Source organism: Acipenser ruthenus, chromosome 7 (assembly GCF_902713425.1).
Source record: "Acipenser ruthenus chromosome 7, fAciRut3.2 maternal haplotype, whole genome shotgun sequence".
In the NCBI taxonomy this organism is placed as follows: Eukaryota; Metazoa; Chordata; class Actinopteri; order Acipenseriformes; family Acipenseridae; genus Acipenser; species Acipenser ruthenus.
In genome coordinates, this window is record NC_081195.1 from 17941146 (window position 1) to 17960366 (window position 19221).

General features: G+C 36.2%; 2 protein-coding genes across 9 annotated transcripts in view; one reads left to right on the forward strand and one right to left on the reverse strand.

The window, feature by feature from the left end:
- The first annotated feature begins 1979 nt into the window (after window positions 1-1979).
- LOC117415165 (zinc finger protein 518A-like) lies at window positions 1980-18553 on the forward strand. Of its 3 annotated transcripts, XM_034025159.3 has the most exons (4): window positions 1980-2154; window positions 3698-3831; window positions 4567-4626; window positions 11152-18553. In XM_034025159.3, exons 2-4 carry the CDS (start codon window positions 3825-3827, stop codon window positions 15576-15578), a joined length of 4494 nt encoding a protein of 1497 aa, XP_033881050.3. In that variant the 5' UTR covers window positions 1980-2154; window positions 3698-3824; the 3' UTR covers window positions 15579-18553. The 3 variants fall into 3 exon arrangements, with proteins under 3 accessions (XP_033881050.3, XP_033881052.3, XP_033881051.3); XM_034025161.3 differs by lacking the exon at window positions 3698-3831 and having other exon boundaries at window positions 1980-2203; XM_034025160.3 differs by lacking the exon at window positions 3698-3831.
- The window catches only part of LOC117415166 (B-cell linker protein-like), a 76844-nt gene continuing 75359 nt past the window's right edge, over window positions 17737-19221 (reverse strand). For all 6 annotated transcript variants that reach the window (XM_059026515.1, XM_059026516.1, XM_059026517.1 and 3 more), the window contains one exon: window positions 17737-18948. In XM_059026515.1, coding sequence (XP_058882498.1) covers window positions 18832-18948 — 117 coding nt within the window. In that variant the 3' untranslated portion in view covers window positions 17737-18831. The remainder of the gene's footprint in view (window positions 18949-19221) is intronic.

Here is a 19221-nt window from a genome sequence, read left to right on the forward strand (position 1 = left end):
TTGTAATTCCTTGAAGGTACCAGTGCAGTTTGAAATTTGCTTGCTTAGTTTTTTCAGGACCTTTTAATTACAAAGGCAATACATATAAAAAACGATGAAACTTCAATGGCTATGTGTTGACATAGACGGACTAAACAAAGAATAACAGCAACCATGTTCCTGAATTGTCTGATTTTAATGGCGAGTTCAGAGAATCGATGTGCTGCACTAGATTTGACATTTAAAGCAGTAATACATCTTAGCAAGGATTAGCTAGATTCTTCTAGACTTCCAACTGTTTTCTAGTGATAGCTATACAAGTATATAGCTATACTGCATACAAGCAAAATAACACGAGGTGTAATAAATTTAGCACTCCCCATTGTTTTTGCTGTGCAGTATGTAACACAGACACTCTAAATAAAACATTTAAACGTATGCCTGCAGCTCAAACTACAGTACCTCAGGTAAAAATGGTTTGTATGAAGACAATGCTTCTATCGTACCGATACAGCAACATAAAACAGCTTCTTCAGAGCACCTCCCAAATGTGTTAAATGATTGAAACAATGTGTAAATGAAAAAAGAGCAAAAAACTGCAGAGTGAAATATCTTTTAAAAAGAACAAAATGTGCTTGCAAGACTTGTGTGGTGTGGTTACAATCCACACCTGCTGCATAGCTTAACATTCTTTTATTTTATTTCAACTTGACTACTCTTTTAAATGTGCTGTATGTAGCTGAGAAAGAATTCAATGTAAGACCAAAACAATTTATATATTGTGAAACTACAATTTATATTTTTGTGGCTTCATAGCTACATATTGTTACCATAACAGTAGTAAAAAGTATTTAAACAACATTCTCTTTCCTCTAAAGATTTTTTTTAAAGCCTTAGATATTACACCTTTAATAAACACTCTTCCTTGATTATAACGCATGTGCAGGTGAAATTGTATTTGGGGGAAATGGAAATCATGGCCATACCAGCTTCTGCCCCTGTGATATCAAAGTGTTGATTGGTAACTGATGTAGAAAAAAAATGACATTTAGTGCACTGCAGCAAATCATGGTATGACCTCAGGTCACAAAGGGGCGTGCTGTAGCGTTAACTGTCTAAAATAGCCTGCATTCATCATAAGGACTTCCATCATCTAAATAACTTTTAAAGGGTTTTCTAAAGCTATATTCCCTCATTACCACTCTTTATATATTTAGGTTACACTTTTAGTTGAATAATTATATTTCAAACCATAATAGGCGATTGCAATTAATAATAACAGGTGTTATCAAGTAACAAAACAAGGAATTATAAGGAATCTTATAACCACTTTATAACACAACAGGACACTGTTTTTCACATAAAGTCAAAATAGTCTTATGTGTATGTGAACAGCTATTAAAAATGTTTTTTTCAAATGTCATCCAACAAAACTATTCTATAATTATAACTGGTAAATAACAACTGAAAATGCTGTCTGGTGTGCTGGAGTTTAGACAAAAAAGAAACCAAATAAGAAAATGTGATTCAATTCCTAACTTGTTCAGTGCACCAGTTGGTACAGTAAGAAAATACATAACTAACTAACTAACTAAACACAAATTCCCATTAGATGCCTTTAAAACAAAACAAAACAAAACAAAACAAACAAACAAACAAACAAACAAACCCATATGGCATATCTCGGATCATATCCATTTTTTTCTATTAAAACAAGATTAGAAAAGACATAATAAAAAGGTGATAAAGGAATTGTTCTTCAAATAACGAACAATTTATTTTAAAAATCCTGAAAAGCTACCAATAAACGATACTATATTAAAAACGAATTTGACCATGCAGCAGCAACCAAAACTACTACATACTACGATATCCACCTCACACAGGTAATTCTAAATGATACATCAAGGCCTTGATATGACAGTTGTTTATGGGCTAATATTAATAGCAAATCATAGTTAAGCTTATAACATTCTAAAGCAAACGATTTTAAGCTTTACAGCCACAAGCAAAGACATAACAAGCAACCTTCTACTCGAGCGCTTTCAGGTAATCCATATTCCTCCGCTTGAGTCTCCCAAACAATCACACAACAGTGCACTCAAATTGAGAGATTCCCGGATGAAAGTGTCATGGCCGCTGTAAGTGACCTGCAAAGCTAGCAAGGAAGGAAAGGTAATTGCAAGAAAAGTCTTTGCTTTTTAAAACGTGTTTTGGAACCTAGGTGAGACTATGAGATATGTTTGTTCAAGTTTTATATTTTTAACCAAACAGAATTGATGACGTGTATTTTAAATACGTTATTATTTACTTTATTGTGCGCATGGGTGGGGACGTGTAGTAATGCAAACAAATAGTACCAGTTTAAGTCTAAAGTAGATAAGTTTTTAAAGCTCTCTGTTTCATTTGGTTAAAGGAACAATAATACACTGTAAATTACTTTCAGATACCGTGTATGCTTTAGTTCATTTTTTAAAGTAACATTTGACGAACTCGCAGTTTACGACACGAAGGATGTATACGTCCGCCCTGTTTGCAAGTTGGAAAATAGTCGGTTTTTTGAGGAGGCCCGTTTGCAAAATGTCATTAAAACTGTGTGTTTCAGTTTTTTATTTAAGAAATCCAAACGTTGTTCTCTATAACACACGACGTTTTTGTGTTTATATATTGATATTTAAAACAAAGGACGTTTTTCATTTGAGAAATGATATCTTTCATATACAGCTGGGTGAAATTCAAGTGAATAGTGTATTACATGGTAATATCGACATACACATACATTGATTGCTTCTGGGAATTTTAAGTGATGCAGCTGATATTCAAACATTTTAAATGCCTTGGTTTTACAAACAGTGTGCTGTATCTTTTGAAACCTATAGATTCACAAAACTAAAGTTGCAATGTTGCAAGTAGTTTTATATAAATACAGAAACATTAGGAACCAGTGATGAAAATATCATCTAGATAGCAGGTATTTCTGTAAAAAGATAAAGGTAATAAAAAGATTTTGGAATAAAAAAAAGATTTTGGGCTACAGTCTAAATAAGTTAGTCATGTTTTGCATAACTGCCTATTGCTGCAGCTAGAAGCAGAAGGTATTTATTTATTTTTTTAATTTTTTTAGTATACACTGTATACACTGTTTTACATTAATTAATAAACAGTCATAAATGAATATTTTTTTGTATATATTTTAATATGATTGTTGGAAAGGTTCCAAAATATGAATTGGTACAGTATCTGTCTGTTGATTCATGGTTGTCGTAAATAGTTGTAATGCTTATAGTGAAGTTTGCTTTTTTGACTAAACCCTGTATGACTCCTGTTAAGCAGTTAGAGCCAGTCAGTGTATAACAGGCTGGGCCTGAAAACTAACACCTGAGATGTACACAAACCTCAGGAGACAAAGGCTCAGTGGTTGATTAATACTCAACAGATGGCGTTCAACACAAACTGTTTCTTAAACATAAAAAAAAAACGGGATGAATGACTTGTAATGGCATCCATAAAAGTGAAAACAGAAAATATGTTTGGAAAATCAAACCATTAAAATAGTTCTGCATAAAATTGTGAAGCAGGAAACAGTACTATTTAAATATTAAAGTAAGCATGTAATATGATTGCAAGCTTTTTATTAATAATTGCATGATTAAGAAATATAAAGCGACTGTCAGCGGCATTTCTGGACATCATTTATATGGAACTTTCCATTTCTCAGGTCCATGGGGCAAGGGAGGGGACTGTACAGGCCTGGAGAGCGGCAGCAGATACCATTACATTGTTGATGAACCTGTTCTCAGCTACCACTGTCTGATCTGGGTCTTCGGGGTCCTTTGCGGGGTGGAATGGGAGGTGGGTGTCGCGGGGAAAATGAAAAAGATGGGGGAATTATTTTCAGTCACCCCAGTCATTCGAGAAGGCACTTGGGTCCCATCGGTTTTACAGCACAGGATTTTAAAACTAGGGCCAAACCCAGGACTGGCACACTGCTGTGCAATAGGATCCTTCCCCCCTTACAAGTACCATTATTGAATTATTTTTGCTATTCATATCTTACTGGTAAAACAGACCACATTAGTTATTTCAATTAAAAAAGCTTTGAAGAATTGTGTATTATTATTATTATTATAGGGATATAATATAAAAATCAGGACATAATCACTGGGTTAATTTAGGCATCCGCTGACTTGATGTGTTTTTTGGGCCCGAGGACTGATATTTTAGCAATGTGACTTAAGATTTTAACATTTTGATTCAGTGTTTGTATTCCTTTGCATGACAGGGAGTTGCATTGGAATCAATCTGTCAAAACCGTTTAATACAAATGTATTACAGACTAGTTGGACGTAATTAACTTATTAAGAGTAAACAGGAACAATCCAGTTTTATAGATGAAAAGAAATAGGCTTCCAAAATGTGTTGACTCTTTGATACATTAAAAGCAGTGTTTTACCGTATAACCGTATGCATATTTCAATGTACAGTAGTTATGTTTTTTTTTTAGTTATGCTGTTCATAATATGACAGATTATAAGCAAAACAAGGAAAAGATTAAAGACAGACATTTATGTTGTGTTCTGTTTATAGATTGGGGAGTGGCTGCAAGGAAACTGGATGTTTCCAGTGTCCGGAAAGGAAAACATAAAAGTAAGTAAAGATTATCTTGATAAATATGGAAACAAATTTGAATCTGAAACTTGCAAATGGTACCAACAAGTTCATTTATAAAGGTCTATTTTTCATAATAAATATGAAAAGCTTTTTATTCCTGTTGACATTTTGTTGTAACTTGATTGCAATATAACATATTATGGAGAATCTCATTATGGAGATATTATGGAGAATCTTAAAAACTAGTTAATATGTTGTGTGTAGGGTGTCTGTCATTGTGTTAGAGATGTTGGGCTCTATTTTCAAAGTGTTTACTCCAGTCTTTAATCAACTCCTATTTTTTTGAAAGGAGAAAAAAGCTGCTGATTTCACAACTAGAACCAAACAACTATGTGTTACTGAACAGACCATTGGATTAAAGGGCATTTTTCATTTAAGTCGCCTACATCTGTCCTTAGACATTTTTTTCCTTTTTTGGATTACTTTACACTAGGGGTGGGTTAGAGTACTGGAAATAATCATAATTACTCAAGCATTCATTTATTACTCGAGTACTCAAACATTTAAATGATATCTCTTCATGAATGCAAGTTCATTATATTGTAGTGACCCAGTCAGTTCAGGTTGGCAGACTTTTGTTTCATCTGGTCCTGTGCATTCACGTTATCTGTATTGTTCCGGGGTGGGACCATACCACTAGTTTCGGTAGTGTGGGGGTGTGTGTGTGTGTGAGCCGCTGTTGGGTACGGACCATGTCATCTAGACGCCCTTGCTCTGCCCGCCCCCATGAGAGTAGTGGTCTGCTCTCTTCTCTGTGTGTGAGGGGATTGATAGAGCTGGAGCCTGTGTGTGTGTGTGGAATAGAGCTAGTGACAAAGTGAGTGAGTTTTTAGGATAGAGACAGGAGGAAGGATTTATTGATTTTGTGGTGTGGTCCTGTTTAATTAATAAAGTAGTTTTGTTAGCGCCTGAATCCCATCTTCGTCTCCTGCTTTGAGCCTCAAGACCGGGGTCGTTACAATATTTTATTATTATTATTATTATTTTTTTTTTCTTAGTAGACACCCTTATCCAGGGCGACTTACTATTGTTACAAGATATCACATTATTTTTACATACAATTACATTATTTTTTACACGTTATTTTTACATGTAATTACCCATTTATACAGTTGGGTTTTTACTGGAGCAATCTAGGTAAAGTACCTTGCTCAAGGGATTGAACCCATGACCCTCCGGTCAAGAGTCCAGAGCCCTAACCAATACTCCACATTGCTGCCCTTATTCACTTATTCACGTATACCACCTTAACACTAGCCACGAAAGTTATTTTGACAGGTTGAGGTTTTCAAATTTAAATTACCCTGCATGTCTGAAAGTTATGTGGCTAGTTTGCAGTAGCTGTTAAATGAAAACAGTGCAGAATGTACAAACGATAGCAGTGAAGGTAAAGGCAAAAAAGATTTCAGCCAAACTGGTTCAAGATTTACCGATGGCTGGAGTTTAATAATGGTGAAATGAGCTGTTCAGTCTGCAGTCTCTATGCAACTGTAAAGTTTAGTAGCCACTGTTACAAAACGTCTACGTTATAGAGCATTCGGGGACCGTTGGTGAACAGCAATTTTCAAGTCTTGCCACAGATTCTCAATTGGATTGAGGTCTGGGCTTTGACTGGGTCATTCTAAGACATTCAGGTTCTTGTTTTTAAACCACTCCAGTGTAGCTTTGGCTGTGTGTTTAGGGTCATTGTCTTGCTGGAAGGTGAACCTCCGCCCCAGTCCCAGGTCTCTTGCAGACTGAAACAGGTTTTCCTCTAGAATTTCCATGTATTTGGCTCCATCCATCTTGCCCTCAATCCTGACCAGTTTCCCAGTCCCTGCTGATGAAAAGCATCCCCATAACATGATGCTGCCACCACCATGCTTCACCGTGGGGATGGTGTTCTCAGGGTGATGAGCAGTGTTGGCTTTGCGCCACACATAGCGTTTTGCGCTAAGGCCAAAAAGTTCAATTTTGGTCTCATCAGACCAGAGAACCTTTTTCCACATGTTTGCTGTGTCTCCCACATCTGTTTGGATTTTGCCAAGCGATTTGATATGGGTTTTTTTCAGCAATGGCTTTCTTCTCACCACTCTTCCATAAAGCCCAGCTTTGTGGAGCGTCCGGGTTATAGTTGTCCCATGGACGGTTTCTCCCATCTCAGCTGTGGATCTCTCCAGCTTCTTCAGAGTTACCACTGGCCTCTTGGTTGCTTCTCTCACTAATGCCCTCCTTACCTGGTCACTGTGTTTTGGTGGACGGCCTTCTCAAGGCAGAGTCGCGGTTGTGCCATATTCTTTCCTGCTTTGAGCCTCAAGACCGGGGTCGTTACAATATTTTATTATTATTATTATTATTATTTTTTTCTTAGCAGACGCCCTTATCCAGGGCGACTTACAATTGTTACAAGATATCACATTATTTTACATACAATTACCCATTTATACAGTTGGGTTTTTACTGGAGCAATTTAGGTAAAGTACCTTGCTCAAGGGTACAACAGCAGTGTCCCCACCGGGGATTGAACCCACAACCCTCTGGTCAAGAGTCCAGAGCCCTAACCACTACTCCACACTGCTGCCCCATATTTATAATGGATTTAACGGTGCTCCGGGGGATGTTCAAAGTTTGGGATATTTTTTTATAACCCAACCCTGATTGGTGCTTCAGAACTTTATCCCAGACTTGTTTTGATAGCTCCTTGGTCTTCATGATGCTGTTTGTTTAGATATGCTCTCTGACAAACTTTGGGGCCTTCCAGAAACAGGTGTATTTAATCTGAGATCATGTGACACTTTAATTGCACACAGGTGGACTCCATTCAACTAATTATGTGACTTCTGAAGGCAGTTGGTTGCACCAGAGCTTATTTAACCCTTTGCGGTCCATTGTCGGACTGGGTCCGACATTGCAATTATTCCTCACAGGTCCTTTGTCGGACTGGGTCCGACATCATTATAGCAATGCAATAAACGGGTGTTTAGTCGTTTTTTCTCCGGAAAAAGCAGAGAAAACCATTCAATTGCCGAGTGGGAGCGACAGGAGCCGAGACAAGTTGGGGGAAAAAAAAAAAAAAAAAAGGCGTATCTCATGAATAGTCATACATGGTATCAGGTATCAGATAACGGGGCGTTCATAGTAAACAAGCTGGCTGAGTGCGTCAGCGCACAGAGACTATCATGGACATTTGCAGAGCTTTTTTCAGATGTTATAGTACTAAAATAATGACTTGGATCACATTATTGAGGAGTTTGGTGATAAAACGAGTGATCCGGAGATGATCGATCGGTATGTACGACTATTATTATTATTATTATTTATTTCTTACATAGCTGAACGCTATAGCAAACGAAAGGGTGGGGTGGGGCTGGAGATGCCTAGTGAGTGCTTTGTTGATATGCATGGCCATTTAAACCCGTTTGACTGTGAAAAAAAATACTTTTAAACAGCGCGTATAAAATTAACCGCGCGTGTGAAAATTAATTAGACCTGGTGTGCCTGACGCGCAGTTAATAAATGGACTGCAAAGGGTTAAGGGTGTCACAGCAAAGGTGGTGAATACTTATGCAATCAAGACTTTTCAGTTTTTTATTTGTAAATAATTTTGAAAAATATGTAGATATTTTTTTTCCCCACTTCGACATTATGGACTATTTTGTGTAGATCAGTGACAAGAAATCCTAATTAAATCCATTTTAATTCCAGGTTGTAACACTACAAAATGTGGAAAAGTCCAAGGGGGGTGAATACTTATGCAAGGCACTGTGTGTGTATATAATAAATATAAATATATATATATATATATATATATAAATATATATTGCAATTTTTTTTTTTTTTTTAAATATGCAAAAGTGCCTTTTTTTTTGCCATTCCCCCTAACATTTTGGAATCCCCCCCGGCACACAAAAATTAAATTCAAGCCCTGATTTTATATATATGTATATATTATACAGCGCCTATAGGAAGTATTCACCCCCTTGGACGTTTTCACAGTTTGTTGTGTTACAACCTGAAATCTTGATACATTTGAATGGGATTTTTTTTTCTTTTGATTATTTTACACAACCTACTCAACACTTTCAATGTGTGAAAAAATGGGGGGGTGAAAAAACAAATTAATTAAAAAATAAAAACCTGAAAAGTCTTCATTAGATTAGTATTCACCCCCTTTGCTATGGCACTCTTAAATAAGCCCAGGTGCAACCAGTTGCCTTCAGAATTCACACAGTAAGTTAAATGGAGTCCATCTGTGTGCAATAAAAGTGGTTCACATGATTTCAGATTAAATACACCTTTCCCTGTAAGGTCCCACAGCTGGGTAGTGCATTCAAAGCAAAGATACGACCATAAAGACCAAGGAGCTTTCAAAACAACTCCGGGATAAAGTTGTGGAAAGGCACAGATCAGGGGAGGGGTATAAAAAGATTTCAAAGACATTTAATATCCCTTGGAGCACAGTGAATACTTGCTATAGGCGCTATAGCGAAATGCAAGCCTGTTGTTATCACTACTGGACCTGGCAGCCATCAATACCTTCGTTTTGTACAAGGAATGCACCAGAGAAAATATCAGTAGGAGAGATTTCATCTTGAAGCTAGCCACAGCGCTTCAGCAGAAACATTTCGATAAGAAAACTGCAAGCTGCAGCAGCTCAACCTGGATTCTGTGCTGCACCGAGTGACACACACAAGAGAAAACATATGTTACTTTCATTTTAAATTAAAAACTACTTTAGTTTTTACAGTTTTGTATATACATATATCTGTTTACACACATTTATTGTAAAATGTTTATTTTATTATTTTTTCATTTTTTGAAGTAGTGGTAAGTTAAAGTAAAACCCATTTTATGTTTAATTGTTCATTTAATACAGCGTTTTGGCTATGCAGATGTTTGATATGATGTGCTTGAATAAAACTTTTGAGTTGTATCAAATAGTTGTCTTTCATTTTAATATTGATGTTGTATAAAATCTACTGTCAATGACTGCCGGCGCCGATTTTAAGTGTGAGTGTAACCGCGGCGGTTCTAGTGTTTACATGGTAATTTTTGTGGCGCATATGTAGAATATTTTGGCATTAGGTTCGAGTACTCGAAATTTAACGCTTGAGTAATCGAGCACCAAATTACTTGAAATTCCCATCCCTACTTTGCACCCCAAATGTCTTCACCGACATGCCTCTCTTGCTCTACAAATAACATTTCAAAGTGTAATTTTATATACATTAAATGTTTTTTTCTGATGACAAAACCATTTTTCAGATAACAAAACAAGCTAAGTATTACATATTATTCTTTATTAATCTTGTCTTTATGTTTAATATTATAGTAGCATTTTTAATCTAGAGAGTGAAAAATAATGTATGATGCGTTACATGGACATTAGCAAAATGACAGACAGTAAACACAGGCATTTACAAAGGAAATGATGATTACAGAAGAGACACTGCAGAGAAGCTAAAGGAAGACTTCAGGAACAGTTACCAGTCATTCCACCTGTTTTTCTGTTCAAATGCCAGATAGAGCTGCCATTCAACAGGAACAGCAAAGATCACAAGAGACACCAACCTCATCAGTGGGTTTCAATGATAAGTGAGCCAAAAACAAGCATAAAAAGACACTGGAACAACATATATCTATTTTTGTTTTGCATCAGTAATGCTTCAGGTCTTCCTCTTTAGAATTCATAATATCTGTTGCTGGATTCTAACCTATTCAGTCAGAATATTTAATTGGTTCCCAGTGTTCAGCATTTTGATTGGTTAGTCTGTCTTACCTGCTGGTTCCAGCACAGGTTCAGAGAAGTGGGAACAGGTTTATGAATATGCATAACAGGTGTTCCCTGGGTTTCACCGTTACCTTTGGTTTCAAATTGAAAGAAAACTACAAGGTTGTTGGGGGGGGGGGGGGGGGAACAGTAACGTGAACATTGCCAGTCTGAATAAGTTATGGGGGTGAGGAGGATTAAGCTTGATTTAAGGGTGGCATTGTTTACATTTGCCATAAAAATAGACCCCAACAAGCATTCTAGATCTTTGTGTACCACTCTTCATGTGGAAAACTGTAAGAATTAGTTTTGAAATCGGGGGACCAAATGTATAGTCAAATTATCATATTTATTACTTTTTTAGAACTGTTTTGGCAATTTGATTGCAGTTTTTATTGTTTTTTTGGTTATAATATTAAACATGTTGTGTTCTGCATATATTTTATGATTCTGTAATTATTTAAAACATCAATAAAACATGTTTAATAGATCTATAATATATTAAATAGTACAAAATATATGGGGGTGTAAAACTAATAGGCTGATGTAGATGTTTCAGTGTTTTAATAGCAATACAGTTTGACACAATTGCTAACATGCAGTAAACAGGTTAAAATATAGTACACAGAATGACAGTGATTGCCTTTTTCATTGTAAACGTAAAATATAAAGGATATTTCTAATAGTAGTTATAAAATACAGTACTGGGTGCAGGTAATATCTTTGATATAATGTTTGTGTTCTGTTTGTAGATACCTGGAAGCTAAACATGGAACCAGTCAACAAGACAGACCCAGAAAATAACGAAACAAACACTGCTGCAACACAACACTGTGAAAATGGAGAGGAAGATGAAGAGAAAAGTTCTGCTTCACACTCACAGCCGTCAGGAGCTGCAGCTAAACAGCAGCAGCACTGTCAACCTGCGCGGAAACATCTTAAAGTTGTACTACCAAGAATAAATACTCTGGATCAAAGTCTTTGTCAAGAAATGAGCGAGGCATCTGACAGACCAAGAGGCAGAGTGCAGACAGCAAGAAAATCTTTAAGGAATACATCTGGAAAGGAAAGCCAAGTAACAGAAACCTGCAATGCACAGCATTTAGAACCTAAAAAACACAGAGAAGAGGCGAAGGTTCATCCAAAAATACTAAATTTCAGGTGTTCTTTATGCAAGAGTGATGTTCGGTTTAGTCCAAATGACTTCTTGAAACATTACCAAGTAGAACATGAGGGATATACGCCTATCTATCCTTGCAACATGTGCAATTATTCCACTTATGACTTTCAAATACTTCAGCAACATCGGATGACACACCGTGATACAATGGTCAGATGTGATGTTTGTAATGATGGCGTTCATTACCCTTTACTGCAGCTTACTCGGCACTTCAATATTGAACACAGTGTAAACGGCCATTTCAGTTGTGAAAAGTGCAAGTTCTCTACAAAAGATGTAGGAACCTTTGTACAGCACATACATAGGCATAATGAAATTCAGTACAAGTGTGACAGATGCTCGCATGTGAGTTATTCAAAAGGAGAGTTTCAGAGACATCTTGTAGTTCATACTTGCCCATTTCCATTTTACTGTCAGTTTTGTGACTATGGGGCAATACGTAAAGACTATATTCTAAAGCATATGACCGCTTTACATAGTGATCAAATTGAAAAAAAGTGCAAGTGGAAGGAAAATGGAGATGGCACAAAAAAATTGGCAAATACTTCAACAGGTTTGATGCCTTTATTGCCTAGGAAAGCAATTGGAACATCAAGGGAAGCAAACTGGGAGACCAAAGCACTGCATTCTCTAAGAAGAGGCATTCTAGATGAATGTGGAAGACTGTCTAGCCCAGAACAGACTTTACAAGAGACGCAGCATTTTTTGGAGAGAACTGTAGGTAATGAAAAAGACAATGTTCAAAGGCTTGTAACAAAAAAGAATGATCAACACCACACACGCCCAGTATCTCTACCCCTGCCTACTCCTTCACAGTTAGAAAGAGTTTTAAATTCTAATGGAGGTTTCATAAAAACAGGCATCAATGAGTCATCTCTGCTAAAGGTGAAAAATAAAATACCGATTCCACCAAATTGTACCACTAAATTTATGGGGTTCAAGATGGTAGATGGAAAACGTCATCTTGTGCTCAAGGTAATACCAGCATCTAAGGCAGACTCTTCTACCCCAAAGTTGCAGTCTTCCTCTGAAAGTGATGCAAATAGCCATTTGCAAGAGAAAAACCCTGAAAAAACAGTACAACAAATTGGAGTACAAAATGAAGAAGTGCAAGGAAACAGCTATCCAACTGCTGAAAATTGTGAGTCTGCAGCATCTCTGTCTGGTTCATTATCTGGGTGTTTAGAGATTCTGGAGTCAGGGAGTACCCCAGGAAATCTTACAGTAAATGTAGTTTCAGACCATGCAAAAAATGAAGTGCAAGCCCCAAGTCAGAGTTTCTCCTCAGAAGTATGTACAGACATGGATGCAACAGTGCAAGCTGGGAATAATACATGTTCTGGAAGTGACATTTCTGCTCAGGAGAATGACCAACTATCCTCCGCTAGTCTGCTATTAAATGAAACCGAGCAGGAACAGGAAAGAGTGCTTTCTAAACACAAACAGTCGTCAGAAGGTTCTTTGGAAAACATTGTGAAAGAGAATGAAAATAAACCCCTTCAGAATTTTCCAAGCCAAGAAGTTTTCAGTTTCCACAACTACTCCAAAGATATAGGTAGGGCTTCCAGTGAGTTTTCTGAGACAGCTCCAGATGCAGATGAAAATGAAGATGAAGATGAGAGTTCAGAGCTTCAGAAGTTGCATTATGACGATGATGATGATGATGATGATGATGATGATTTTCAAGATAGGAAAAAATTACTGGCTGGGAACACAAAAGCTGGGGACTTGGTTCCACAGGTCTGTGATGTAAATAATGAGGTTATCATTGAAGATGTTGAACAGGAGTCTACCAACGCAGAAATGTCTTCTGTAGAAAATGAATTGGAGAATGAAAAAGAAATAGACAAAGCTATTCCGACTGCAGAAGAAAATTCTGAACAGCATGCTGATGCTTTGGATGAAACTCCAGATGATGTAGATTCCCCTTTAATGCCAAAAATGACATCAGTGTTCCCCTTTCAAAGTAAAAGTGATGCAAGCCATTCAGACCTCAATGTTAACCACCACCCAGAGCAAGAACTTGAAACTGAGAAGAAGAAATCTGATGATTTGGCTAGAGATGTTTCTGAAGGCGAAAGCTGTTGTGGAAATAAGTCTACACCAAGAAATTATGTGCTAGGTCAGATTCTCGAAAAGCATTCGGATGCAATAATAAATCAGCAATTGGTAAAGGAGAGGATGTGTACATCCAGTCAAGGACCTCTTAACCTGTCTCCTGGAACTATGAGGATCCTTCAGCCATCAAACCTAACAGAGGGAAACAAACCTGTTTTACTTCAGTCTCCGCAGAATGGACTTTTATTACCACTGCAACTGGGAAGCCAATCAGGATTGCAGGTACTTACAGGTGTTTCAGTTCCTCAGATAAATGTAACTTCTGTGCACACTGGAAACAAACAACCTGATAAACAAACTGGTTTATCCTTTACTATAAGTAATGGAAGAATTGGGTCAGTCACCAAGATTGTGGGTGATGGCAGTTCTCTGCTGTTAGGTCGCAGGGCAGCTAATGTTGATGGAAATAATGTGCTGTCTACGTCTGGACTACAAATTGGAAATTCTGTTAGCCCCAACACAGGTCATATTCTTATAAATGGAATGCCTCTTCAAGGCTCTTTAATCTTGTCAAATTCCATCCCATCACTTGCTGGAGAAAAGTCTACAAACTTACCAACATGTTTCTTCATCAAGAAACCACCACCAGAGGGTATGTATATTTCAGGCCACAACAGTTCCTCTGTTGGCCAGTGTTCTCAAGTTCAACAGACAAGTCTCGCCACACCAGTGACAATTAATCCCATTGGAAATCCTACTGTTTTATCTGGTGGACGACAAGCGTTTTTAGTCAAGCGAATAACTCCAGTTAAACAGAGCATACTTTTGAACAGTCAAATGGAAGGAAGACTTGATCAGGATTCACCAGTCAAGAAAGGTGGAGACGGTACACAGAATTTCTTATTAAAGATTGTTAGAAGACCTGCTGATAAGAAACCAGTTGGTAGCAGTGGTGATCCATTGAAAAGAGAATTTTCAGCTTTCACTGCAGACGAGTCTCGTGCTGTTCTACGAACTGTTACTCAGGTACCGCAGCAAATATTTCTGGCAAGTGATGCTTTACAATCACCGTATATACTGATGTCATCAAACCAGTCCTTTGCAAACTGCTCCATGAGTAGTATTTCGTCAGGGTCTTTGAATGATTCTACAAGTACATCGATGTCAACAGTTGCACAGTTATTTAGAGGTTCATCCCTGGCCAATGTTCAAGCCAGTGGAACTGAAGTAAACAAGTCTGCTGTGATCAGTAAAAGCAGCAAGTTCCGGAAAGATTGTCCACGTCCAAAACAAATTTTCCCAAAAGCCAACAGAAAGAGGCAAAGGAAACTAACACCTGAGGAAGATTGCGAAGAGCCACCAAAGGCAAAGAGAGCATTAAACACAAAATGGAAAGAAAATGAAAAAGATGAACATATAATGCAAAACACTAGCAGAACGGTGCCAAAGGACATTGAAAGGACATTGAGGCTTGCACCCTTTTGTCCTTCACAGCTCATAAAATGCCCACGAAGAAACCAGCCAGTAGTTGTTCTTAATCACCCAGACGCAGATGTCCCTGAAGTAGTTAATGTAATGCGGACAATTAACAAGTTTAAAGGACATGTATTAAAGGTAGCATTATCGCAAAGAACAATAGATGCTCTTTCTGAACTGGAATGCGACTCTCATCCTCAGGCAACATCGCAGCACTTACAGTCAATTCGAGGACGGAAGGTTAAGCCTGTAAGTCCTGTGAAGGAGAGATACATTCTGAAATTAAAACTTAAAAAGACTAGTAGGAATAAATATAAAGTAGTGAACTCTACCTCTAATAATTCTGAGAAATCTACCTTCAGCTGTTGGTTTTGTGGCAGACTTTTTACAAACCAGGAGGACTGGATAGGGCACGGCCAGCGGCATCTCATGGAAGCGACCAGAGACTGGAACACATTGTTTTAAACCAACAAAGACAATGAGGATGTCTGCAAAGATAGGCCTATTCATTAATACCCAGTCATGCAATCGGTCTATATGTGATAGTTTGCCATATTTACTTTAATTTAATTTGGTTCCTGTAGCACTGGAAAAGCCATTGTGAAAACACACTTTTTTTTTTTTTACATTGGCACAATATTTCTTAATGTGAAATGGGCAAGTGCTGGTGAATTAAATCTCATGTAATCAGTTTTATGGATTTTCTGACAAACTCAGAAGATTGATAGATATGTCTTCCAATTCTGTGTTGTTGGTATTTGAATTAGTTACTTTGTTATTCTTGTGTTTAAATTATTTGGTTAAATGAAATGTGAAGAAATTCTTTAAGGTCTGTGTATAGTCAGGATTTTCCTTATTTGTAGGGTGAATGATGTGAGTGTCTGTTAGTTGTGACTTGTGAACATGTAGTGTGTGTATGGTGGGGACCTTTCAGAGATAACTCAGGTGACACAAAGCTTAATTTTGCAGGAGCAGCAATGTTCCTGTAATGCATACAATGTTTTAAAAGGCCATTGTTGTCCACTGCTATGGAAGTGAAAGGACATGTCTTTATATAAAAAGGCAAGTAATCAAATCTGTTTACCAGGAGACAAACTGCTGATTTAAAAATACCCTCTTCAAATGTCAAAAGGCAGGTATGATATGTGCTTCTCAGTCATATTTTTAATAGAAGGTCCCAAAAAAAAAAAAAAACATTTCAACAGTAGCTTACAGATCAATTTACTGGAGGTTATATTTAACAGATTGAAAAATAATTTAGTTTTCTGCTAACTGTATGTCTGTCTTCTTGACATTTGTTTTTTCTTTAGGGGTTTCAAATAACACCATACTGTGTATATATAAATTTAAAATAATCTGTGTGGAAAATATAGGTCTGTTTTCTTTACTGTTCTCTGAAGAATACAACAGCACTGGATAACCAAATACACCTTTATTTCTTTTATGCCTTAGTTACATCTTTTAGAATTGATATTTAGGTCATGTGTATCACACAATGTGTGTGTTTTTTTTCTTTTTCTTCCTATCAGTAGGTTAAAGTATTGCCTAACACGGAAAATAGCTCAACAGATATCTATTTTTTTATTCCATCTGAATAAGTGCCTGTGATGTGCCCTTACAGATTTACACTACAGTGTACTGTAAAACACACCTGTTTATGTTTATACTATGTACACTGAAAAACGTAATAAATGTAAATACTTCTAAAATGTCAATTTTGTATATTCGAGTCTAATATTGTTTGAAGATGTATGGATCTATTCAGGAGTGGGTCTAATTAAATGATTGATTTTCATAAACTTGACATTCCTATTCTGATAGAAAATATTGAGCATTTACAGTTTTTGATTGTTTATAATTTAGAGGAAAGATGTTTTTGAGCCAACTCAGGCTCTTTATTGAAACATCATGAAACCTAGTTGTGCAACACGTTTTATTCTTATTTTTTGAGCAACATGTATCGTATACACTCAATATGTATGTATCGTCCCCCTTTGAACTGCTACAGCAGATTTTTTGTGCTGAAGTACCAGGAGAAATGCATTGCTTCACAGAGGTGGGGACTCATATTTTATCATCCAACTAAATAAGCTTTATCCCTTGTAGTACCTACCTGAAAAGACTAGTTATTCTGTATGACACCATAATTATGTTCTATTGGATATTACACATCCATTATTGTGAATGATTTAAAAACAAGCTTCTTATTGAATAAATAGAGAATACTGAATAATCGTTTGTTGTATATGTTTTGTATTCACCGCAGGAGGTTGTCCCAGTAAGGACATCCTCCTAATGCAAATAAAAACCATATGCTTCTTTATACTACAACTATGTTTTGTAAATAAACAGCAATACAATTTGTAATTTTTTTTATATTAAATCAACTAATTCAGGGATTATTTTACCTGGCAGATTTTTTTATTTTCAACAGACTATGCTCCGACGTGGATTCATGTGGAACCCTGTTTTTGGTCTTTTTAGATAGAACCTCAGGCAGTCAATTTTAGCAGGATTGGAATGTAAGCAAAGACACATTCGAAACTAGTCCTGGTAAGCATGTTATTCCTTTTAAGTGGAATAACAAAAATGTATCCCATGATAGATATAGCCACGCTTATGGTAGAATATAATATAAAATATATTTATTAAGTGAACAGGGCAATAATGAAATCACATGCCACTTTGTACAGTAATACTGCTATAGAAAAAAACAAAAAAACAACCAGTTAAGAAACCAAAGGACACCTTGTGCACTTGCACTAATTGCCTAATATGACATTTGTCTTGAAAAAAGATTTTCTTGTGCAAATGACATTAAAAACACTACACAGCAGTACTTGGTTAGAATTTTTTTTTGACAGCAGATTTGCAGTGGCCTGCAGACTATATATATATATATATAACTATACATAAACATACATAAAAATGAATGTCAAATATTTTTTCCAGCAAACGTACATCAAGTTCATGCTCAATAAATAGTTAAAATCCTTAAACAATATTATAATTGAAAGTAGACTTTTTTTTTTTTTTTAAATGTTACAAATTACTATGAAACTATTTTTAGACTGATCTCTGCAGTATACAATATTTATAAAAGTGACTTTTTTCTGCGTAAGTTCTTTATTATAAATATATACAAATCAAGCATTTCAGCGTTTAAAAATGTTTAACTATTGCGGTCATTAGTCATGTTTTGTACACAGCATTTGAAATTTGCAGAATTAGACAGAATAGTCTTACTCTTAACCTTAGCCTCTGAGGAACAAGAAATACATTAATAAAAATAAGATTTCCAAATTTGTAGTAAATTTGCTTTTGTATGAATCGGTTTTTAACTACGAAAATATATATATAAAAAAAATGTTTACACATTCTAGGTACAATTTGTATTTGTATAATACTTGCAATCTGAAATAAAATTAAATATAACTGTACAGATTCTTGAGTCAGTTTATTTTTTATTTGTTGCTGATTAACATTCAGTTTATGGTTCTGTCTGATGCTCCTGATGCCTGATTTAAATAAAAAGTCTATGGAGCTGACAAAACTAGTCATAGTAATAGATATGTCCTGGCCATCAATTTGATTTCATCCAACCCTGTTGCTTGGAGTAGATTCTATATTGGAACCTCTGTTTAGCAGAAGAATGTACAGTAGATGATGTGAAATGGGCTAACAAAGTTTGTTTGTTTTCATACAAAGGTTTTGGTTATTAAACTTTAACAGGGTGTTTCAGTTTTGTTGAGTCCTTGGTATTGCTCTGGTTGTCAATTAGTATCAGTGGGGTCTTCTGATGATTCTCAATTATACCAGACACACTTCCAAAACGCTGATTGAAGGAAAAAAATAAAGAATTAGCCTGAACATTAGATTTATTTTAGTCAAGTCATTCATGATATACAGTGTTTATTGCACAAATGAGGCTGGCCAAATAACCAACCGTAATCTAAATAGCAGAATTACTTTCCTTGTATCAAGCACGGCATCATTTTAGCTACACAGCTTAATTTGGAACCGTGCGTTTCAGACACTATTTTGTTGTATTTGAATGAATAAAAGGTAGATTCCAAAATGAGTTCTTTATATATATATATATATATAT

Bases quoted from the DNA above. Each gene is read 5' to 3' on its own strand.
- LOC117415165 (XM_034025159.3), top strand. The intron at 4,627-11,151 runs GTAAGTAAAGAT...TTCTGTTTGTAG, and splicing joins CCGGAAAGGAAAACATAAAA to ATACCTGGAAGCTAAACATG.